General features: G+C 44.7%; 1 protein-coding gene across 28 annotated transcripts in view; it reads right to left on the reverse strand.

The window, feature by feature from the left end:
- The window catches only part of TBC1D5 (TBC1 domain family member 5), a 593,124-nt gene that overhangs the window by 76,448 nt on the left and 491,791 nt on the right, over positions 1-24,885 (reverse strand). For 25 of the 28 annotated variants that reach the window (XR_009595889.1, XM_060396753.1, XM_060396793.1 and 22 more), the window contains 2 exons: positions 23,560-23,645; positions 7,142-7,333 (listed from right to left, as the gene is read on the reverse strand). Coding sequence is in view for 27 of the 28 variants with exons in the window: in XM_060396753.1 (XP_060252736.1) it covers positions 7,142-7,333; positions 23,560-23,645 (278 nt within the window). In the remaining variant the exon portion in view is untranslated. The remainder of the gene's footprint in view (positions 1-7,141; positions 7,334-23,559; positions 23,646-24,885) is intronic. The other 3 variants (XM_027962040.2, XM_060396810.1, XM_060396806.1) reach the window with 1 other exon arrangement.

Below are 24,885 nucleotides of genomic sequence, written 5' to 3' on the forward strand. Positions count from 1 at the left end.
CAGCCTGTGTGCGGTCCCCTCCCCTCAGTGGTGGAGGAAAGAAGAGCTATTAGGATACTGAAGTTCCACTGCATTCTCGTTTCGCTTGTCTGAAAGTCGAGATTCATAATTCACAGATATGAAGAAGTTATAATGTTGTTACCCTTTTTTATAAACAAAAATGTACTAGTCGAATTCCCATATTGCCAGTTCTAAAATTTATATGTTGATAAAAGTACTAAGAAACTGCTAGCGCGTTATCAGGAGACTATGGTTAATGCATCTTCATTACTACTAATAACCAGGAAAAACATATAGATCAAGCTCATGCTGAGCAATTTTTCATCTGAATAGCTCTGAAAAGGGGATGAGCACTGTTATCCTTTTTTTGTCTAGTTTTTGTTTTTAACCAATTTCCCCTCATCCAGTACCCAGAGCTTCTAGAAGAGTATTTTATTTAGAAAACAACTACTGAAGGTGAGTCTGTATTTTCAGATAGAAACAATCTTAACCAAGGTACTTCTAGGGCGAGCATGCTAAGCACATTGTCCACTGATTGTGTTTCAGGCATGACAATGTTTATGAGAAAGTTAGCTAAGACAGAGCTTAAATATTAGCAACAGCCTTCTTCCCAACACGTACTAAGCAATCTGCAATAAGCACTACTGGCTATTAAATTGCATGTGCTAAATGAAGGAAAATTAATGCAGCTGTCAAGATAGCTGACGGACAGTGAGGACTGGACTAGCCTGGAATAAAGGTGAGACCAGTGTAGACAGAGGGCTAAGAGGGCTTTGCAGTTAACAAGACAGTGAATATCAAATCTAATGCGTGCCTAGTTCTATGTAATTCCAGCACTGTTGTTCACTACACACTATAATTAAAAATAGCACCATGTACAGGAACTGCTTCAAAACTGACCCACTGGCACAAGCTTCCTCAATAAATCAGTAGCAACAGAGGCATTTTTTGCAAGATCCACGAATCCTTCAAAACACTGTACCAGAACCTGACCTGGCTTCACGGCTGGGCCCCTTTTATTGAATTTCTGGAACTCTGGAAATGGTGACTCTTGCTGCCTCTTTTTACCAACTCGGTCTCTTGCAGCCTGCATTCCATTTACTGAAAGAGCTCCTAAGTTCTCCAATGCCTTTTTACTACCAGGACCATGAGCTTTTCTCATTAACCTTCTAAAAGTTTTCTAAAGCTTTTTTTGTTTTAAAAGTACTGTCCTCTGTAAAAATTCCCCACAACCTTTCCTTTCTGGTATCCAAATCTTGACACCACCCTGATTTATTTCCTTCTTACCTAGAGGTTTATTTTTTAAGTCTAATATTAAGTATCTAATATTTATTTACCTCACTCCTTTTGTAATAAAAATTTTGTTAGATGCTTGCTTATATTTTTGTCAAAAGAGTGAGTTTTAAACTGATTTTTAGTTATTTTCATCTCTGTCCCCAAAGGTTGAATGCTTGGTTCATTCATCCATTCAATCATTTTTCTTTTCTTCCCAATAAAAGCACTTAAAGCTACATATATGCATCTGATTAAAGCAACAGCATCATAGATTTTCCTCCAATTTCAAATAGTCTGTTGATTCAACTGTTGTTTAGATATATTTAAAATTGTAGCTAGTTGGGTTTAGTTTGTTTGTTACTCATTTTGTTCTGTTAAATGAAAACAGAATCAAATATCTGAATAATGGAAATAATGAAATACTCCGATTTTTTCAAAGGAATTGTGGAAACCAAACTTAAATAAGCTGCTTTATATAAATATTTTTACTAACTACTTGGAAACGGTTGAATTTATTATAAGCAGCCTGTCTGGTTCACGAAAAACAAGTTGTTCTAAGAAACCTTTATTTCTTAAGATCAATGAAACTAAAAGCTGTTTCCTTGGGAATATTGAAAAAAACTGATAAACTTTGGGCCAGATTCCTCAAGAAAAAAAGGGAGCGGACTCAGATCAATAAAACTAGAAATGAAAAGGGAGAAGTTACAATTGTTACCTCAGAAATACGAAGGATCGTAAGAGACTATTACAAGCAACTGCATACCAATAACAGAGAAGGCAATGGCACCCCACTCCAGTACTCTTGCCTGGAAAATCCCATGGACGGAGGAGCCTGGTAGGCTGCAGTCCATGGGGCTGCTAAGAGTCAGACAGGACTGAGCGACTTCACTTTGACTTTTCACTTTCCTGCACTGGAGAAGGAAATGGCAACCCACTCCAGTGTTCTTGCCTGGAGAATCCCAGGGACGGGGGAGCCTGGTGGGCTGCCGTCTATGGGGTCGCAGAGAGGTGGACATGACCGAAGCAACTTAGCAGCAGCAGCATACCAATAAAATGGACAACTTGGAAGAAATGGACAAATTCTTAGAAAGGTAAAACCTTTCAAGACTGAACCAGGAAGAAACAGAAAATATGAGCAGACCAATCACAAGCAATGTAATTGAAACTGTGATTAAAAATCTTTCAACAAACAGAAGTCCAAAACCAGATGGCTTCACAGGTGAATTCGATCAAACATTTAGAGAAAAGCTAACATCCTTCTCAAACTCTTCCAAAATTGCAGGGAGAGGAACACTCCCAAGCTCATTCTACGAGGCTACCATCACCGTGATACTAAAACCAGACAGATATATCACAAAAATAGAAAATTACAGGCCAGTGTCACTGATGAATATAGACGCAAAACTCCTCAACAAAATATGAGCTCACAGAATCCAACAGCACATTAAGAGGATCATACACCATGATCAGGTAGATGGATAGGGCGCAAGCATTCTTCAGTATATGCTCATCAATCAGTATCATACACTGTGATCAGAAAGGGTGCAAGCATTCTTCAATATGCACAGACCCGTCAGTATCATACACCGTGTTAACAGACTTAAGAATAAAAGCCATATGATATCTCAATAGATTCAGGAAAAGTTTTTGGCAAAATCAAACACTGATTTATGATAAAAGCTCTCCAGAAAGCAGGCATAGAGGGAACCTACCTCAACATAATAAAGGCCATAAACCATAAACCCACAGCAAACGTCCTTCTCAATGGTGACAAACAGGAAGCGTTTCCTCTGAGGCAAGATTCCCCACTCTCGCCACTCTTACTCAGCATAGTTTTGGAAGTCCTTGTCACAGAGATCAGAGAAGAAAAGGAAACAAAGAGAGTGCATATTGGAAAAGAAGAAGCAAAACTGTCACTGTCCACAGATGGCGTGACGCTACACACAGAAAGTCCTAAACTGCCACTGTCCACAGATGGTGTGATACTACACACAGCAAATCCTAAACTGCCACTGTCCACAGATGGCGTGACGCTGCACACAGAAAGCCCTAAACTTCCCACCAGAAAACTACTGGAGCTAAACGACGACTCTGGCAAAGCAGCAGGATGCAAAACCAATGCACAGAAGTGTCTTGCATGCCTGTACACTGACAATGAAGATCCGAAAGATAAGTTAAGGAAACAACCCCATTTACCACCACAACAGAGAGAACAAAACACCTAGGAACAAGCCTGTCTAAGGAGGCAAAATCTGTACACAGAAAACTATGACACCGATGTAAGAAATTGAAGACAACACAAACAAAGGGACCATGTTCTTGGACTGGAAGAACCAACATTGTGAAAACCAGTTTACTATCGAAAGCCATCTACAGATTCAATGCAATCCCTCTCACATCAGCAACAGAATTTTCCACAGAATCAGAACAAAAAATTGTGTAATTTCAAGTAGCCAAAGCAATCCTGAGAAAGAAAAATGGAGCTGGAGGAATCAGGCTCTCTGACTTCAGACTATGCTACATGAATACAGTAAACAAAAACAGAAATACAGATCGATGGAACAGGACGCAAAGTCCAAAGATAAACTCAGGCACCCATGTTCACCTAATCTTTGACAAAGGAGGCAGGAATATACAATGAAGAAAAGATAAGTCTCTTCAATTAGTGGTGCTGAGAAAACTGGTCAGCATTATGTAAAAGAATGAAATTAAAACACTCCCTAACATCATACACAAAAACAAACTCAAAATGGATCACAGACGTAAATGTAAGGCCAGACACGACAAAACTCTTAGAGGAAAACAGGCAGAAGCCTATCTGACATTTGCTGTTGTTCAGCCGCTAAGCCTTGTCTGACTCTTTGTGACCCCACAGACTGCAGCAAGCCAGGCTTCCCTGTCCTTACCATCTCCTGGAGTTTACTCAAACTCATGGCCACTGAGTCAGTGATGCCATCCAACCAACTCACATTCTGTTGCCCTCTTCTCTTCCTGATTTAAAATTTTCCCAGAATCATGGAATTTTCCCATCAATCAGCTCTATGCATCAGGTTCAGTTCAGTTCAGTTCAGTTCAGTCGCTCAGTCGTGTCCGACTCATTGCAACCTCATGAACCGCAGCACGTCAGGCCTTCCTGTCCATCACCAACTCCCAGAGTCCACCCAAACCCATGTCCATTGAGTTGGTGATGCCATCCAACCAACTCATCCTCTGTCGTCCCCTTCTCCTCCTGCCCTCAATCTTTCTCAGCATTAGGGTGTTTTCCACTGAGTCGGCTCTTTGCATTAGGTGGCCAAAGTATTGGAGTTTCAGCTTCAGCATCAGTCCTTCCAATGAACACCCAGGACTGATGTCCTTTAGGATGGGCTGGTTGGATCTCCTTGCAGTCCAAGGGGCTGTCAACAGTCTTCTCCAACACCCCAGTTCAGAAGCATCAATTCTTCGGTGCTCAGCTTTCTTTATGGTCCAACTCTCACATCCATACACGACCACTGGTCATGACTAGACAGACCTTTGTTGACAAAGTAATGTCTCTGCTTTTTCATATGCTATCTAGGTTGGTCATAACTTTCCTTCCAGGGAGCAAGTATCTTAATTTCATGGCTGCAGTCACTGTCTGCAGTGATTTTGGAGCCCCCCCAAAATAAAGTCAGCCCCTGTTTCCATTGTTTCCCCATCTATTTGCCATGAACTGATGGGACCAGATGCCATGATCTTAGTTTTCTGAATGTAGAGTTTTAAGCCAGCGTTTTCACTCTCCTCTTTCACCTCACTAAGAGGCTCTTTAGCTCCTCTTCACTTTCTGCCGTAAGGGTGGTGTCTGCATATCTCAGGTTGTTGGTATTTTTCCCAGCTATCTTGATTCCAGCTTGTGATTCATCCAGCTCAGGGTTTAGCATAATGTGCTCTGTGTAGAAGTTAAATAAGCAGGGTGACAATATACAACCCTGATGTACTCCTTTCTCAATTTTGAACCAGTCCATTGTTCCATGTCTAGTTCTAACTGTTGCTTTCTGACCTGCATACAGGCTTCTCAGAAAGCAGGTAAAGTGGTGTGGTATTTCCATTTCTGCAAGAATTTTCCAGTTTGCTGTGATCCACAGTCAAAGGCTTTAGCGTTGTCAATAAAGCATAAGTAGATGTCTTCCTGGAATTCCCTTGCTTTTTCTATGATCCAATGGATGTTGGCAATTCAATCTCTGGTTCCTCTGCCTTTTCTAAACCCAGCTGGTACATCTGGAAGTTTTCAGATCACGTAGTGTTGAAGCCTAAGTTGAAGAATTTTGATCATTACCTTGCCAGCTAGCATGTAAAATGAGTGAAACTGCGTGGTAGTTTGAGCATTCTTTGGCATTGCCCTTCTTTGGGATTGGAATGTAAACTGACCTTTTCCAGTCCTGGGGCCACTGCTGAGTTTTCCAAGTTTGTTGGCATACTGAGTGCAACACTTTCACAGCATCAGTTTTTAGGATCTGAAACAGCTCAACTGGAATTCCATCACCTCCACTAGCTTTGTTTGTAGTGATGCTTCCTAAGGCCCACTTGACTTCACACTCTAGGATGTTCTGGCTCTAGGTGAGTGATCACACCATCATGGCTATCTGGGTCATTACGACTGTTTTGGTACAGTTCTTCTGTGTATTGTTGCCCCCTCTTCTTAATATCTTCTGTTTCTGTTAGGTTCTTACTGTTTTTGTACTTTTCTGAGCCCATCTTTGCATGAAATGTTCTCTTGGTATCTCTAGTTTTCTTGAAGAAGTCTCTAATCTTTCCCATTCTATTATTTTCCTGTAATTCTTTGTATTGTTCATTTAAGAAGGCTTTCTTATCTCTCCTTGTTATTGTTTGGAACTTTGCATTCAGTTGGGTATATCTTTCCCTTTCTCCTTTGCCTTTCACTTTGACGTAAATTGCAGCAAAATCTTTTTTGACCCAACTCAAAAAGTAATGAAAATAAAAACAAAAATTAACAAATGGGACATGATTAAACTTAAACAAGCTTTTGAACAGCAAAGGAAATCATACACAAGACAAGAAGAGAACTTTTAGAATGGAAGAAAATGGATGTAAACAAAGTAACTGACAAGGGAGTAATCTCCAAAATACATAAATAGCTCACGTAGCTCTATATCAAAAGCAAACAACCCAATCAATATACGGACCGATGAGCTAAACAGACATTTCACCAGAGGAGACACGCAGCAGGTCAGCAAACACACGGAAGGTGCTCAATGTCACTATCATCAGAAAAACGAAAATCAAAGCCGCCGTGAGGTGCCACCTCATACTGGTCAGAATGGCCAACGTCAAAAAGTCTACACACAATAAATGCTGGAGAAGGTGGGAAGAAAACGGAATGCTACACTGTTGGTGGGAACGCAAATTGGTACAGTCACTGTGGAGAACAGTTTGTAGGTTCATCAAAAACCTAACAGAACTCCCATGTGACCCAGCAATCCCATTGCTGGGCATGTGACCAGAGAAAAGCGTAACTCAGAATGACGCACGGGCCCCAGTCTCACAGCAGCGCGGCTGGCCACAGCCAGGACACGGAAGCGGCCTGAATGTCCATCAGCAGATAGAGAAGAGGTGGATACGGACATACAGCGGGATGTTACTCAGTCATAAAAAGGACCCACACTGCCACTCGCACAGACAGACCCACAGGCTGTCATACTGAGGGCAGTAAGTCCTAAGGAGAAAAATACTGCATAACATCACTTATATGTGGAATCTAGGAAAATGACAGAGATGAACTTATTTGCAAAGTAGAAACAGAGCCACAGACACAGAGAACAAGCTTACGGATACCAGGCGGGGACGGGCAGGTGGGATGAGCTGGAGACCGGGACTGATAGAAACACACCGGGTACACGCGCGCGTGCTGAGCTGCTTCTGTTGTGCGCGACTCGGCGACCCAGGGGACTGCAGCCTGCCGGGCTCTTCTGTCCAGGGGATTCTCCAGGCACGAGTGCAGGAGTGGGTGTCTTCTGCTTCTCCTGCACTGCGGGCAGACTCTTTGCCCACTGAGACGTTTGGGAAGCCCATATGCACACCACTGCGTATAAAACAGACAACGAATGAAGACCTACTGTGCAGCGCAGGGGGCTCTGCTCAGCGCTGTGGTGGCCTAAACGAGAACGGGTTCTTAAAAAGAGGGCTATGCATACAGCTGCTTCACTTCGTTGTCCGGCAAAAACGAACACTATACTGTGGAGCAGCCATACTCCAATAAAAACTAATTTAAAAAACAAGACAGCTGTATTTCTTGTCTCCAGTGCTGACCTCTGTTAGATCTCATCACGGTGTCAGTGAGCATATCACACCCTTCGTTGCGTCTGAACAACTGCTCCTCACGTGTGCTGCTGAGTCTCCCTGCGCTCCTCAGACGACTCGCGACCCGCGGCAAGTTCACCAGCGCTTTGTCAAAATTCAAGGTCATAATCTTCTGTCACTGAGTTATGTAACTTGGGAAGAGTTACTCAGCCTATTGTCTGGACCTTAACTTCCGCATCTTTAAACCAAGGGGTCTGAGCTGTATGACACTGTGCTCCTTTTGGACAGAAAACCCTACAGTCTCATGACGTGAAGGAAGAGGACGTGTGCTCACAAATGTGAGACCAATCGGATAAAGCAGTCAAAGTCTACAATGCTCTCAGCTGGGCAGCAGGAAAAATCAGTGAGATAAATTTAATGGAGATTAAAAAAAGCGTACGCACTTAGGTTAAAATGTTTTACAACTGCACACTATACACAGAATAGGGAGGTGTGGATTAACATGAATTCATATTAACACAAACAAACAAAAAAAAACAACCAAACTGCTCTACAGTGAATGCTTTGGTTGGGTCCCCAAGGCTAACCTGAGCCTACGCTGATGGTGGAGAAAAATAAAACTCTGGGGCTGCATTAATTCCAGGCACGTGAGCTTCTAGTTTCCAGTCCAGCATGTAAGAATTTTGGAAGTTTCTACTCTGTCCTAATAACAAATAAAGAGCTGAACAAACTGAAAAAAAAAAAAAAATCAAAATTTTCACCGCTCTTTAAAAGAAATGAGGTCAAAGGGCAAACTGCTCCTCCCAGATTGGAGAGAGTGAGAGGTGAGTTCAGAGCAGAAACCCACAGGAACGAGAGTTGGGGCAGGAAACAGTAACTGCAGCTGAATCGCTAGAGGCCCTGTGCGGACAATGCCAGGAGCCACAGCCTCCACGGGGACCCAGCCCCAGGGCTCAGTGGCCAACCCAGCCTTCCGTCAGCTTTCCTGGGCTGCTGCTCCCATGAGGAGGCGTGCTCGGACAGGGGCAGAGGGGAAGGAGCCAGCTGAAACACACTGGGGCATGCTGTTCTCACATGGTCTGCCCTCAGGAGAAACACTGAATCAGAGGAACTGCTCAGAGTCTAACTGACCTGGGGAGGGAAGGACCTCATCCTAGCCCCCTCCAGCCTTCTTGTCCTACCCTAAGGTGGGGCTGCAGCTGAGAGGCAGGTGTCAAATTCAGAGCCCAGAGGCCCCGGCTCACTAAATGACTAAGACCTACTCTAGCAGAGCATCTTCAAAAGCAGAGACATCACTTTGCCAACAAAGATCCATCTAGTCAAGGCTACGGTTCTTCCAGTGGTCATGTATGGATGTGAGAGTTGGACTATAAAGAAAGCTGAGCACCAAAGAATTGATGCTTTTGAACTGTGGTGTTGGAGAAGACTCTTGGAGAGTCCCTTGGACTGCGAGGAGATCAAACCACTCAATCCTAAAGGAAATCAGTCCTGAATATTCATTGGAAGGACTGATGCTGAAGCTGAAACTCCAATAGTTTGGCCACCTGATGTGAAGAGCTGACTCACTGGAAAGACCTTGATGCTGGCAAAGATTGAGGGCAGGAGGAGAAGGGGATGACAGAGGATGAAATGGTTGGATGGCATCACTGACTCAATGGACGTGGGTTTGAGTAAACTCCGGGAGTTGGTGATGGACAGGGAGGCCTGGCATGCTGCAGTCCATGGGGTCGCAAAGAGTCGGACACGACTGAGCAACTGAACTGGACTAATCACAGGACTACAGAATGCTTCCTCTCCTCCACATCTTATCACATTACTAAAGGCCTATTTTTGGAGTTCTTTTACCCAGTACAACATGCCCAAGTATCCAAAATAAATAAAGAAAAGATGTACTCAAAAAGCAAGAAGCAAAAAACCATAGTTCGAAGAGAGAGAGCAACAAAGCATCAGAACCAGACTCAGATATAGCAGGGATACTGGAATGATCAAATGATCAGACTGAAAATTTAAAATAACTATGATTAAAATGTCTCTTTGCAACCCCATGGACTATAGCCTACCAGGTTCTTCTGTACAAGGGATTCTCCAGGCAAGAATACTGGAGTGGGTTGCCGTTTCCTTCTCCAGGAGATCTTCCCAACCCAGGGATTGAACCCAGGTCTTCCCCATTGTAGGCAGAGGCTTTACAGTCTGAGCCACCAGGGACGGTGATTAAAATGTTAAGAACTCTAATGGATAAAGTAGACAGCAGGCAAGAACAAATAGGAAATACAAGCAGACAGGAGGAAATTCTATAGAAAAAGAGAAAGAAATGATGGAGATAAAAAATACTGTAACATTAAGAATGTCTTGGATGGGCTTAATATTGATGGACATGGCTGAGGAAAGAATCTCTGAGGTCGAGGATATTTCAATAGAAACTCCCCAAACTGAAAAGCAAATAGAAAAAAGACAGAAAAAGCAGAAGAGAAGATCCAAGAGCTGGAGGACAGCTGTAAACGGTCTAATAGCCATGCCCCGGGAAAGGCAGAAGGAGAAAAAAGAGAGGGACAGAGGAAGCAGGCGAAACAGCAATGGCTGCGAGTGTCCCCAGAGTTCGCCAGGCAACCAACCAGAGATCCAGAAAGCTCAGAGAACATCAGGCAACAGAAATGCCAAAAAAAGTTATACTTAGCCATATCATTTTCAAACGATAGAAACTCACAGGAAAAAAAAAAACAAAAAAACCCCACACCTGAAAAAAGCCAGAGGGGAAAGAAACAGCTTACCTGTAAAGGAACAAAAGAACCACATTCAAATTCTCCTTAGGAGCCATGATGCAGAAGAGTGCGGTGAATGAAATGTTGAGAAAAAACCAGCAACGTAGAATTCTGCGCCCCGCAAAACAGCCCTCAGAAGTAACTATGGCGTCTGCACGCACACATTACCGTCTTGTAGTGAACAGATATCATTGCTTACCAGCAAATGTAGTGCATGACTAGGAGCAGGTGCGTGTCTGTGCTGTAGGGGCAACCGCACAGGCATGGCAGACGGTTTTGGCGGCGCGTGGATTCCGGGCAGAATTGAGTTCTGTCTATAAAACTGAGCAGAGCAGTACGGAGACACGCTGATGATGAGGGAAGAGGAGAGGCTAAACGGCAGGGGCACAAGTTCACCAACAGAGGAGAGCTTCCAGGAGCAAGAGCAGCGCTTCTGCACGTGGCTTTGAAAACGAGACGCGGTACAAAAGTTACAGAAAGTCACAGGAGACAGTTCAAAGGCTGTGACCCAGGAAATCCTTCCTGATGATTTCACAGGCTCCACTTAAAATGTAAGAACTCCATTTCTGGGACTGTCTAAGCAGAGCTTAGGAAATCGTTTTCAGACAAAGAGGCTTCCTGGCCAGGGCGAGAGGCAGAGTTCCGGGAGAGCCCTTTCTGCCTCTGTTGACAGCAGGTGCTGGGCTGGGCCAGCCGCCTCCTACATCGCAGTCGCTATCCCGCTGAGACGCAAGGTCACAGAGGGGCCTGGAGGCCAGCGTGGGCCCTTGTGGGATGGAGACCGCACCCAACTCAAGTTCGCAGGCCTCCCTGGCTGCCCTGCCTCTGGTTTCCACCCTCGGTCTCTATTCTTTCTGCCTTTCCTTCCACCTCTAGGATCATCTTCCCTCTGAGACGTTTCTCCCTTCTTTTCCTTTCCTTCCATCAAAATCTCCTTTCTATCATTTTCTCATCTCATTCTACCTACACTTTTTTCAATCATAAGAATATATAACTTAGTTTATATATAAACTAATATATAACTTAGTTTAACATTACCTTCTCAAGTGCAAGTTGTTGGAAAAAGTGAATATAAACACATGATTCTGGGTTTAGGATAGAAATGATACTCTCTTTGCATCTCTATAATTTCCTAGCCTGCCACTGTTGACCTACCGGGACTATGATTCCTATTTACTTCTTTCATGCTTATTATATACATCTATCTTTTATTTAGATATTTAAATCAGTTGTCAGGGTTGCAAAATAGTACTTTTCAAGATGATTCTAACATTTGAGCTAACAATCAGGATATACTCACAAATTTTCTAAGTTAAAGGTTTCAAATTCTATAAAACAAAGTAGTTTCCAACTTTCTTAATTCTTTACCTTCAATGTTGAGTGTATCAAACTTGCTTCAATGGACATCTATACTTAATTCTAATTTGTTTGCCATATCCTGAGGTTTCTGCTATCTCAGAAAATGAACTCTCTCCACATATCATGACTCTTAAGATTTTATAGGTCTTTATAAAAACTACATGATAAAAATTAGCTTGCTATCACTCATTCCTTAGGAATCTGACTTTCAAGTGAAACATGCTGCCTTTCAGCTGTAAAGATGATTATTTTGCGTGTGGCATGTAAGTCCTTGTTACTGTGATGTGAAGCAAACGAAGTGCTTTTAGGGCCAGAAAAGTTGGCCCTGTAAGAGGGTGGACATAAGCTAGATTGTGGGGCTCAGCTAACTGGGTCTGAATATAATTGAGAATATTTGTTTAATGTAACAAATAACCAGCAATTGTGCATAGACCATGGTTATATAAAAATCACGAGATAACTCCCTAAGACCTATCTGCAGGAATAAAGTTCGAGGTTTCTGTTCCAGGGCAGTTGTTTTCAGCCGATTTATTTTCTGACCCGGTGTCTGAGGGATGCAAACCTCTCCCGTGAACCGTGGCTCACAGGAGTTTCTGGTCTAGGGAAACAGAGCAGAATGGAAGAGGATACAGTCTCGAGCTGCCACCTGTTGGGGAGCTTTGCCCTGTCATCTGTCTACCTTCTGTGAGAATCACTATTCACGTTTACACTTGAAAAAAAAGTCACATGCAGCTATACTTAAACAGATAGCAATAATCAACTCTTTGAGAGTTTTAAGGAAAAAGGTATGTTTTAAGAAACTTTCCTTATAGTCTTAATGAAAGGGAGTCAATAAACATAGAGAAATGTATGAGTCCATGTAAAATTCCAAGCAAACAGTTACATTAAAAAAAAAGTTCAGCCCAGACAACCTTGGTGGTGCAGTGGATAAGAATCCGCCAGCTGATGCAGGGGCATGGGTTCAGGCCCTGGTCTGGGAAGATTCCATGTGCTGGGGAGCAACTAAGCCATGTGCCACAACTACCGAGGCGTGCCCTGGAGTCCGCACGCAGCGGCTCCTGAGGCCCAGGCGCCCAGCGCCTGTGCTCCACGCAAGAGCGGCCACTGCACCGAGACACCCTCGCGCTACAGGAGCAGCCCCTGCGCACTGCAGCTAGAGGAAGCCCTCACAAGGCAACACGGATCCAGTGCAGCCAGGAAAAAAGTGCAGTCCCAGGCAGGAACAGGTTACATGCAGGAAAAAAGAGGAATTTATTTTCTCTCCAGTGAAAACCAATCTATAAGACCTGCGCTCTTGAAAACTATATTCAACTATGGAGAGAATGTGAAGCCTGACTGAATGGAGAGACAGCCCATGCTCATGGATTTACTGAAGCTTCAGTTCTTTCCAGACTGACCTACAGATTCAGTGTAATTCCAATCAAATCCCAATAATTTTTAGAGAAATTGACACGTAGATTCTACAATTTATATGGAAATGCAAAGAACCAAGAATAGCCAAAATTTAAAAAAAAAAAAGAAAATCAAGACTTGCTGTGACGCTACATAATTAAGCGAGTGTGGTGCTAGCGAAAGCAGAGAGTGTCCAGAAATACTCATTATCTTTATGGTCAATTGATTCTCAGCCAGGGACCCAGTTTAATTCAGTGAAGAAAGGAGAGGATTTTACATAACTGGTATCCAACTGCTGGATACTTGGATTGAAAAAGACGGACCTCAATTTTTACCTCACTCCGCACACACTGATTTGACATGGACCACAGATCTAATACAACTGTTAGCACCACACCAGTTTTGAGAAGAATATAGAGTATCTCTGGAACTTTCAGGGTTAAGTCAGCGTGCCTGGGCTCCCCAAACCCTGCACACTCCAGTTCAGGACCCGCCCTGCAGGGACAACTGGGAGGGAACCTCTAGCCCTTGGAATGTCTGTCTGATAAACATGTCTTTGTAGACCTGGGACCTTGAACCACAACAAAGAGTGCATGCTAACAGTGGGAATCAGGCTAAAAGTCTGTTTCCACCTGGGCCCTGCCACACGGCCTCCGTCTGACCAGGGACCGGAAGGCAGACAGCTAATGTCACCACAGGGCTGCTCCCTGCCTGCACGGATGACCTCCAACAGAACCCCGAGGGCACCAAGCGCTGGGGAGCGTCCCCGGGGAAGCACTTCCTGCGTGCAGCCCTGCAAGGTCCAGGTGGATCTAAGCACTCCCCTGTGAGGGGACAACCCTCACACCTGGCCTCTCCTGGGCTGCGAGCGAAACTGCTGCCTGCGCATCAGCAGACAAAGGGTGCCGCTGCCCTCAGGCCATCACATCACAGCCTCCCTGCCTGCGCGCGCTGACGGGCTCGGGGTGGGCACCGGAGGCCCCGACCAGCCGCCTGCCGCTGCAGCCGCCGCGTGGCACACCTGAGGGCCTCAGGGTGAGGAAGCAGGGCCCCAGACAGCGAGGTGCAGGTCAAAGGGGGGACTGCAGCGAGCGCAGACTCTTGCATCTCCTGCACATAGAAAAGCACTGCGCCCCTTCACGAGACACTGGTTTCCTTTAATTGACAGTGATCTTTCGATGCTCTGACTCCCCAGCCTTCACTGCACAAACTCCTGTGTAGCCTGGCTTCCCGCTCTGCGCCTTTGGGTCAGGCCCTCAGAGTGACCCGAGACTCCTGTCTTGGACTTGAAGTCCTCAGAAAGTCTGCCAAGTAAAACATAGCTCTCAACTTTCTAGGTTGTTCATTTTCAGCCAACAACACCAACCTTTTTTCCTTTCTTGATTTTAGTCTGTATCCTTTTGCCACGATGCACCATGAACATGGGTGTAACAGCTTTTCTGAATTCTGAGAGCCCTCCCAGTGAGCCAGCGAAGCCAAGCCCGGTCTTCAGGATCCTGAACAAAGGAGACTCAGGTGCGTCTCAGGAGATCCCACAGATGAGAAAACAAAGTGCACTGGCCTAAAGGGACAAAGCTGAGGGGAGGAATGCCACCGGAATGAAGAGTTCCTGCTCATTAAAAGGCATCGTGGAGAAAACGGACAGGCAAGCTCCACACTGGGGGAGAATATCTGCAGCACGTTTGTCAGACAACGACTCCTGCCCAGAACATATACAGCATCCTCACGGACCAAGAACAAAACAGGCAAGCAACCCATTAAAAACAGGCAGACTGCTGGGACAGTCCAAAGAGGAATCACCAGCATGCTACGAAAAGATGCTCAGGAAAATGCAGATTAAAACACAATGAGATACCATTTCATACCAACTACAACAGATAAGATCAGGAAGACTGACAGTAGCAAACGCTGGCAAAGATGAAGAGCAACTGAAACTCCCAAATATTGCTGGTGAGCATGGAAAAAGGCACAACTACTTGGTCAAACAGTTCACAGGTTCTTATAAAGTTGAACACACATCTATCCTATGCACGCTAAGTTGCTTCAGCCGTGTCCACCTCTGTGTGACCCTGTGGACTGCAGCCCACCGAGCTCCTCTGTCCAGGGGATGCTCCAGGCAGGAGTACTAGAGTGGGTTGCCATTTCCTTCTCCAGGGGCTCTTCCCAACCCAGGGATCAAACCCAGGTCTCCCAGAAATGCAGGCAGATTCTTTAGCAACTGAGCCAGAGTAATTCAATTTCTAAGTGTTCATCCAAGGGAAAGATAAACATATATCCACCAAAAGCAACAGTATCAAATGAAAACGTCGAAACACTTGCACAAGAATGTTCACAGTGGTCTTGCTCAAAACACTCCAAATCTGGAAACAGCCCACTATCTGTCAATAACAGAATAAAAAATTTGTGGTACATCATATAGTGGAATTCCGCCCAAGAAAAGAAAGAAACTACTGGTATATGTAAAACAATAGGCATGAAGTATAAGCACATTAATCTGAATGAAAAAAAGTGCATACTATGTGTCTCTACTCATGCGAAGACCAAGAAAAGAGGAAACTCTCAAAACAAGGGAGCAGAAATCAAAAGTGGCTGCCTCGGGATGACGAGTTGGGCACGACCGTAACAGGACAGGAGGGGACCCTCAGGTGACAGGAATGTTCACTCCAGATACACTGTCTTAGATGGCGGTTACAAGACACGGGTTTGATCCCTGGGTCGGGGAGATTCCCTGGAGGGGGAAATGGCAGACCGCCCCAGTATTCCTGCCTGAGAATCCCATGGACAGAGGAGCCTGGCGGGCTACAGTCCACAGGGTTGCAGAGAGAGCTGGACACAACTGAGCCTGCATGCAGAGGCGTAGCATAGACAGCTATCAAAACTCATCAGACTGAACACTTAGGATCTGTGTCTTATGTACAAATTATACTTACATTTTTTAAGAAAGGATAAAGATTTATTTACTCTGCCCTAAAAAGGAGATAGTGTTACCAATTTACCTAAATTGGTTAGGAATTAACAACTCTCTTTGATACAAGAGAAAGAGCATTTCAGACACAGAAGTGCTTATAACACAAACTCCTATTTGAGCATAAAAATATCACAAAATTACATTTATATAGAAATCAGTGTCCTTTGAAATTCTGATTAGCCAATTAACTACTAATGGACTATAACCATGGACTTCTTGGCTTCATGACTCGGGAAATATTATTAGCATATTATTTCTTTACCATATTTTAGCAATAAAATACTTCAGAGTAAATATAATAAAGCCTCATTTAAAAATTCTTGTGGACCATATAATATGGAAATTAGCTAGAAGAATTTTATAATGCCTTTTAGGTATTCAAAACAGTATTTATTTATTCAGTCATTAAACTGCTGAGCACTAGAAACAGTGCCAGGTACTGTGCTAGGCCCTGGGAATACGAGGACTCCGTCCCCGACATCAGCATGGCCACTCTATGAATGAAGCCAGAAAGCGCTCCCTCATTCCACCCGTGCTGGAACGGCTCTCCACGCCAGGTAACGAGGAGACAACAGGGACACAGGCAGACACGGCCCCTGCCCTCACAAGGCTCAGCTGTGAGCATAAGACAAGCGTTGGAAGGCCTGCGCTTTCTGGGAGGACGTGCTTAGCAGGCCAGGCCCTGAGAAGAAGACTCCTAAGCGGAGGCAGACTCTGATTCCGAGAAGAGATGGAGAATCACTGGGCACCAGGCATTCTTGGGGTAAAAACGGACAGGACATTGCCCACCCTTGTCACCTGGCGCCCAGCGGCGGAAGGTGGGGATCGTCTGCAGAGCCCAGCAGAGGCTCCCTGTCCCCAGAGCCTGGCTTCCCGGTGGACCCCATGCAGGCATCCAGACAGGGGGCCTTTTGGGAAGGGCCCACCGGCCGGAGCTCTAACTCTGGCATCTTTCGTTACTGACGCCAGTCCGGTTGTTGCGGCTGTGACACGGGGCAGAGGGGAGCTGGGGGGCCAGCATGGAGGAGGCTATTGCTGGTCTGGAACCCAGCTTGGCTTCTTCCGTCTGTGTCAAGGCCTCACTCAATCCAGTGGAAGCGCTAACTCTGGTGACATGAACTTAAGTAAATCAGAAGACCTCCAGTCGTGGAGCAGCGTAAAAAGGGCCACTGGATAAAGAGGCACGTGGCCTGAGGCCCTGCTGCCAGCTCAGGTGTGGATGCTTCATCACCTCTGCAGGAGCAGAAAAACTACACACTTTAAGAAACTGTGTTGTGGCACTTTCAAAACCGAAAGGCTGTGAGTGCTCTGGAAGGTCGAGACTGTGAAAGGCTGTGAGCGCTCTGGAATGTGGAGGCTGTGAAAGGCTGTGAGCGCTCTGGAATGTAGGGGCTGTGAGTTCATTCTAACTCTAAGAGACTGCAATAGTTAAAACTATGAAGCTCTGGTCCATGAATACTCAACTGGGCATTTCAGAAGTCACAAACTCCTCAATAAATCAGACGGGTCTTTCTGAAGACTGGTCACAATTTAGATGTGCTTATTTTTATTTATAGAAGTAATTTATGGTTATTTAAGGACAAAATTAGAGCAGGATTTGAGTGTTAATTTGTTGTTCTGAGCTCAAAAGTTGAATGAATAAGGAAATGTCAATTCCCATTTTTAAAAAGAAATGTGCAGCTAAGTAAAATCAGAGCACAGTGAATGTTATCCACACACGTAATGGAAAATCTATCACGAAAATACCTAGGCACTTGCTTTTAAAGACTTAATTACAGCAATCCATGGTAAGGCAGAGAAGAGAAATCAGGCTTCTTGATTTCTAGAGATATTCTTATCCGTGAAATCACATGTCATCTTGCATCCTCATCTCTCATTTGGATAAGCAGCACAAACAGAAGTCCACTGTCGTGGACTGCGTCCAGACGTGGCATGGATTAGCTCCCTGCCCTCCAGGTACCTGCCCGCCCTCACCTGTCGTACACTCTCTCATCACCGCCAGAGGTTCCCCCATGAAGATGCGCCTTCCCTCTGGATCAGCCCCACAGCCTGTCTTGCTGCTCGGTACAGCCCCGATGCATGAACTCTTTAATAGCCTCTGAACAGCTGAGAAAGTAGTTGTAAGGCTATGGCTTAAGGGTCCAGCCTGGTGAAAACACCTTGGGCATTAAGTAGCTAAAGGGGGACTTTGCCAAGGGTTTCACAATAGGTTTCACAATAGCTACCATAGGTTTTCCATCCTAGATAAGGTAATGGCACAATAAACCAACTTCTAGAGGAAGAACATGGTAGTTGTAAGGGCTACATATAGACTTGGGAGTATTCTTTAGCAAGATGATCCAGTTTGTTTCAACTCACGTTCCCTAAGCCGGTGACTACGGGCATCCACGCTCCTTCTGCTTGGTCACTCACTCACTCACTCACTCACGTCACCTTACTGAGGCATTACAGCCCTGCAGTGGCTGCGTCTTCACGTGCACCGCTCGAGGAGTTCAGAGGCAAGCATGCGCCTGCAAAGCCATCACCACAATCTGTGACATAAACGTACCCTCCCCCCTTAACGTTTCCTCCCACCCTATTTATTATGGCTATGTTTGTGATAAGAACACTTAAAATAAGATTTACTCTCTTAGCAAATCTTAGGTACGTAACTATCATTAACTACGGCCCTAGACTGCATGGTAGATATCTAGGACTCGCTCGTCTCTGCCTCACTTATTATTAATCTGCTACTTTGAAAGGTGAAAAATGGTACTTCACAGGCGCTTTAATTTGCATTTCTGTGACTAATTATGAGCTTGACCAGCCTTTTGATGTCTATTTGCTGTTTGCAATCCTTCTTTTATTGAGTCCATACTATATTCAAGGCACTGTTTTAGGTGCTGAGGATACAACAGACAATGAAACATGCAGAATTTACATTTCAATGTGAGAAACAATAAAAACACACAAAAAGTAGAACAGAAAGCTGAAAATACCGTTTCAGGTAGTAAGAACTGCTATTAAAACACCCCACAAAAGCAAAAACAATAACAAAGCAAAATAAAGGGAGTCAAGGGGTGCGTTACGTTAGACACAGCGGCCACGGAGGGGCTCCCTGAAGAGGCGGGGTCTGAGCAGAGACGGAACGGTCAGGCGCAGGGCGGCTTCTCAGGGCAGAGCCCGGCGCGGCGAGAGCCAGCTCACAGCTCCTGAAGGGGGGCTGACTGGGAGCTGGCGGACGGTCAGCGGGCCGGGCGGCCGCACAGACGGGGCTGCAGAGACAGGAGCCAGGTCGCGCAGGGCCTCCCTGCAGCCCTGCACGGCGGTGGACCTGAGGCCAGGCATGCTGGGAAGCCACTAAGGGCTCTGAGCAGAAGAGCCGAAGATCGACCTGCACCGGGAAGCGAGTTAGGAGGCCGTGGAGGGAGACTGGCCAGGACACACGATTCAGTATGGCAGTGCAGAGAGAGGAGAGGGACCATTTCAGGATACAGCTTGAGCAGGCACTGCTGATGGACCTGACGGGTGACGTCATGGAGAGAGAGGAGCCCAGGGCGTTCTAAGGCTGACAGCCAGTCAAGATGCTCCCGGTTAGGGAGGAGCAGGTGTGCGGAGGTGAAACCAAGAGTTCAGTGTGATCAAGCAAGCCTGGAGTTCGAGGAAAGAAGTCAGGCTGAAGACACAAACGAAGGGCCCTTCAGTCACAAATGGAACCCATGCCAGGAACTGGGCTGAGGTCCTCTGGGCACAGAAGAGTATGGCAGGAGGTGGGACAGCCCCTGAGTCAGGAGCTTGTATTTCTTACTGAACTGTGCAAGTTTCCATACATTAATGATATTATAGTTTGTCAGTCATTTCTTTTACAAAAATTTCCCCAATTTTCTGTTTGCTTTTGATTCATTTTTTAAAAACATTTCTGACATATCTGTTCAGAAACAATTATGTAATAAAATCCGTAAGTCCTTCCCTTTGTGACTTCTTCCATGACTTTTAAGGATCAAAAGCCAAGTAACTAGAGGTTAGACAGACACTTGGGTTTTATTTCTATGTTTGCTTGTTTGAGTGAATCCGATTAATTCAGAATGTTTTGGTATGTGTTAAAGTTATAAGTTGATATCTTTTCAAAACATTTGTCAAGTTTCCCAACACCATCTTTGAACTTCAGCTTGTCTGTGATGTCTTCACACACTGCCCGTCCCTTGGTCACTTTCGGCTTCAGGCTTTGAAACTGCCATGGTGACGATGAGAAAGCTGCCTTCTAGTCTTTACAACGATACTACATACAGCAATCTCAATGTGCTTACAAGAAAATACCCAAAACAACCAGCACTTATGAGAAGAATGCAGGGACAGAAAGCTAAATGGAAGATAACACATGAAGGGGAAAAGGAAAGGGTACAGTCTATTTCCTTCTTTGAAAAAGAAGAAAAGGAGATGTTGAAAAATGCAAAAAAAAGAAAAGAATCAGGTGTACATAACAACAGCTATCAACTCCCTCACACTAGCAAGGATTATCCCAGGTGCCCTCAGGAGGTAAGATGGGCCACCTGCCTGCAGGGGCTTAGCCCTCAGTGTGGAGACTGGGGAGCGGGATGATACATATGTATATGGCTTCAGTGAGAAACGAATGTTAGGGGAATATGGCGCGGAGTGATCAGGTAGAGGGATGAAGGGAGGCGAAGACAAAACAGACCGAGAGAGGCTTGTGTGAACACGCAGATGGACAACGGGCACAGACAAAGATGTTCATCATCGATCATTACCAGAGACGTGCAAATCAGAGCTACCGTGAGATATCATCTCACACCAGTCAGAATGGTATTGTCTATCAAAAAGTCTACAAGCCATACAGGCTGAAGAGGGTGTGGGGCAAAGGGAACCCCATGCACTGTGGGTGGGAGTGCACACTCGTGCAGCCACTATGGAAAACAGCATGGCGGTTCCTCAAAGAACTAAGAACGGAGCTGCCGCTCCGCCCAGCAACCGCACTGCTGGGCGTCAGACAGACACACACACCCCTGTGGGCACAGAAGCACGCCTTACAGCAGCAAAGCCTCAGACACAACTCAGATGCCCATCAGCAGACGAACGGGTAAAGAAGATGCTGTCCATGGATGCTGTGGATGCTATCCAGTCACACCAAGAAGGAAATAACTGCCATTTGTGGCAACATGATGGACCCAGAGATTATCCTACTAAGTGACGTAGGTCAGAGAACGACAGATGCCGGGTGACGTCACCTGGATGTGGTCTCTAGGATGCGACAGGGTGGGGGTGGTGGAGTCGCTCAGTCGTGTCCGACTCTTGAGACCCCGTGGACTGCAGCCTGTCAGACTCCTCTGTCTGTGGGATTTTCCAGGCAAAGATACTGGAGTGGGTTGCCATTTCCTTCTCCAGGAATATGACATAAATGAACGTATTTACAAAACAGAACAGACTCACAGACACAGAGAGCAGACCTGTGATTGCCACGGCGGGCCGGGGGGCGGGGCGCGGGGGGGCGGGGGCGGGGCGGGGCGGACTGTGAGTTGGCCATGAGCAGATGCAGGCTCATCTACAGGATGACAGACAGCAAGGCCCTGGCGTGCAGCGCGGGGAGCCACAGTCAGCACCCTGCGATGAGCCGCAGTGGGAAGAACAGAAGAAGGTGCTCATGTGCACAGCTGAGCCACTGGTGGACGAGAGATGAGCGCAACACTGAACCAGCCGCACCTCCATGCGGCTTTGAAGAGAGAGAGGCTTGCGTGAGACGATGCTCGCGCTGAAGCCACAGAGAAAGAGGGAGGTGGGAGGGGAGCAGAGAAGGCCCCGGCAAGCTCCAGTGGGAGGAAGGAGAAAGGGAGGGGCAGGGGGAGAGGAGCAGACTGCCGAGCCCTTGGGAGTTTCAGTGGGAAGGCGGGACCCTCTGCTGTACACCGAGAACTCGGTCCTGTGAAAACTCACCTGGGGGCCAGGGTGGTACACAGCGGGTGTGGGGTGGAGCCCAGGGGCCAGAGGGGACTCCAGCTAGGAAGAGTCTGCATGAAGAAAGAACCTTACGCACACTTTAAAGAGCATATCCAGCCTCCATGCTTGACACGAGAGAAAGGAAACCCAAGTGGCGAGACGGTAAGACTCCTGAGGACAGGGATTTTTCTCCGGTTTGTCCACTCTGCAAGGCAGTCTGGCACCCCAGAAAAATTTGTGAAACTAAATAAACAAAAGTGACTATAGGGAATGAACCTTTTTATCTGTGAAAGAAAAATTAGATGGACAAACAGAAAAGAGCTTCAGGCCTTCCCTGGTGGTCCAGGGGTTAAGAATCTGCCTTGCAGTGCAAGAGACGCTGGTTCGATCCCCGGTCTGGGAAGATCCCACATGCCACCGAGCAACTAAATCCAGGCGCCACAAGTACCAAGCCAGCACTCTGGAGCCCGCGGGCCACAGCTTCTGATGCCTCAGAGCCCAGAGCCGGTGCTCCACGGCAAGAGAAGTGACTGCGATGGAAGCCAAGAGCTGCACCTACAGAGCGCCCCACCCACTGTCGCCAGACAGAGCCTGTGCCCGCCACGGAGACCAGCATGGCAAAACCAGAGCCTCGCAGGATCTGCTCTCATAAGCACACAGCCCCAGGCTTCGGACAAGGACACGGGATTTAAAAATACTGCAGGTTTAAATATAGCTGTGTTCTTATAAAATCCTTCTCATCCCTTGGACTATGGGTTTCAATGTGTCAGGAATTATGTCTTTTTTTTTTTTTAACTCTAAGAGAAGAACGTATCATGTAAGTGTACTCCATCCGTGTATACTTAGGTTGCTGAGCTTCTACTGAAGAAAAGCTAGCAACAGTCAAAATGCTTCAGGAAGAAGATCTGGGCAACTTGCAGCATTTATCATGACTGACATTTCAGTCTTTCAGAGTAAACTTCGAAATTAAGCTCTAATTTGAGATGGTTCTGGTTTGACAAGTCAACTCTTGAGACATCTGAGTATGGTATTATGAAAGAACAAAACTGTTCATCAACCCTTTATGCAAGTGGGAATTTCTTTTAAAAGTAGGATTTTAATGATTTTTTATTCCTACAGTGACCCTTAAAGTTTCTATGTATGTAATCACAAATGCACACATAAGATGCATTTATAAGCTTATTGTGCAGTTCTAAAGACAGTTGGGAAACCCAATTTTAATTTTGTTACTGAAATAATTTAAACATATATTATAGAACTGCCTCTTTTCAATCAATAGAAAGGATCCAGAAAGAGATTATACATGTAGGCACAATTTATTTTAGGTTTATTAGTGTTAGAAAAATGAAGTTGCCAAAATTCAATCTGTAACACGTACTCTGGTATTTATTTAATTTTTATGACCACTGACATCAACATACATCCTTTTCTCACACCTCAAAGAAAAACTCAGATAATTCATTTAACAGAGATTTATTACATGCATTAACCACTGATATGCTAAAACCTGGAAAATTATTTTCAGCAAATGTGTAACATTTCCTGACAATCTCCAAGAACATCTTAGTGACTCAGAATGTCCATCAGAGAAAGAGGACTTACCGGCTTTTATTTACGAGGTCTGCTCCTCGGGCTTTGTAATAATCCAGATTTGGATGGAACTGGTAGGTCACTGGTCTTGGATTTTTCTATAGAAAAAAAGCAAGAAGTTAAAATGTATAAAATTATATAATTTGTATATTAAGACAAAAATGATGAAACGATTGCTTTTATACTCTTAAAGAAAAACATACATATAATAATGATGTTTAATAATTAATGTGCTTGGTATTTTTTTCATTGTTGAAGTTTTGCCCCAACTTATCTCTGTCTGATTAAACACCAAAATTACTTAATACATTTTACTTTCACCTGCCTCAGGTCACACTGATCTCTTCCTTTCATTAGATTTCTTTTCAATAATTTTGATCAGTTTCAATATGCCTTTCCAAAATACAATCAGATAAAATTACAACAAAGCTGAGGTATTATGTAAGATGGAACACCAGTACAACCTATTCTCAGGGCTAGGAGACACAACAATGGTTAAGAAAGCTACATTTTGAAGAAGAGCAAAAAACAGTTTTTGACAACTAGGATGCTACGTACGCCCACTAGATGGCACACTGAGTCTTTCTTCTTCTAAAATGACTGTGTTATTCTGGAATTTGGCAATTCTTTTCAAGTTAGCAGTTTCTATGCATCTGTTCTTACATACGAGTTGAATAAGTACCCAGGTAGTGGACATATTATCAGGGTACCACCACAATACAAAAGCAAACTGACCAATGCACATTTTTATAAAAGCAGCAACACACTGCGCTTTCTGGCATTTAATATTATTTATAAGCTTGCAGAAATGTTCTTGAATCATTAGGCTGGGTGTGTCTACTTAAACAGGTTCTATTATTTAATGTGTCTATAATTTGTAAGTATCAAGTTCCTCGGGCAAATAAAAATTAATCAAATACACTTCTATAAAAACACACTTTTTAAAAAATGTAACACGTTAATAGCATAACCTGAATATCATTATCTCTAAAAGGTTAAACTACGTATTTTTCATTAAGAAGTTTTTTTAAAACAAGTAAATGTGATCCAGTGTTTACCTAAACATGTAATTCAAATTAATAATTTGGACCTTGAAACAGCACGCCCTGTCCTTTGAGAGAACCAACTAGACACAGAAAGGCTGGATTTTATTTTAATATAAAATTATCAACATGCTTTCATATCAGTCCTTGGAGACATAACCCCAAGGCACAGATATACTTTCATGTAGGCGGGGGACATAATTGCTAAGGTTAAATAGTTTGAAACTCATCAAGCTAACAAGCTGCATCTTAAGGCCGTAATGGACCTTTTCTTTTTCTGCTGAAAAGAGAGTAT

The sequence above is a fragment of the Ovis aries genome, chromosome 1, assembly GCF_016772045.2.
Source record: "Ovis aries strain OAR_USU_Benz2616 breed Rambouillet chromosome 1, ARS-UI_Ramb_v3.0, whole genome shotgun sequence".
NCBI classification, from domain to species: domain Eukaryota; kingdom Metazoa; phylum Chordata; class Mammalia; order Artiodactyla; family Bovidae; genus Ovis; species Ovis aries.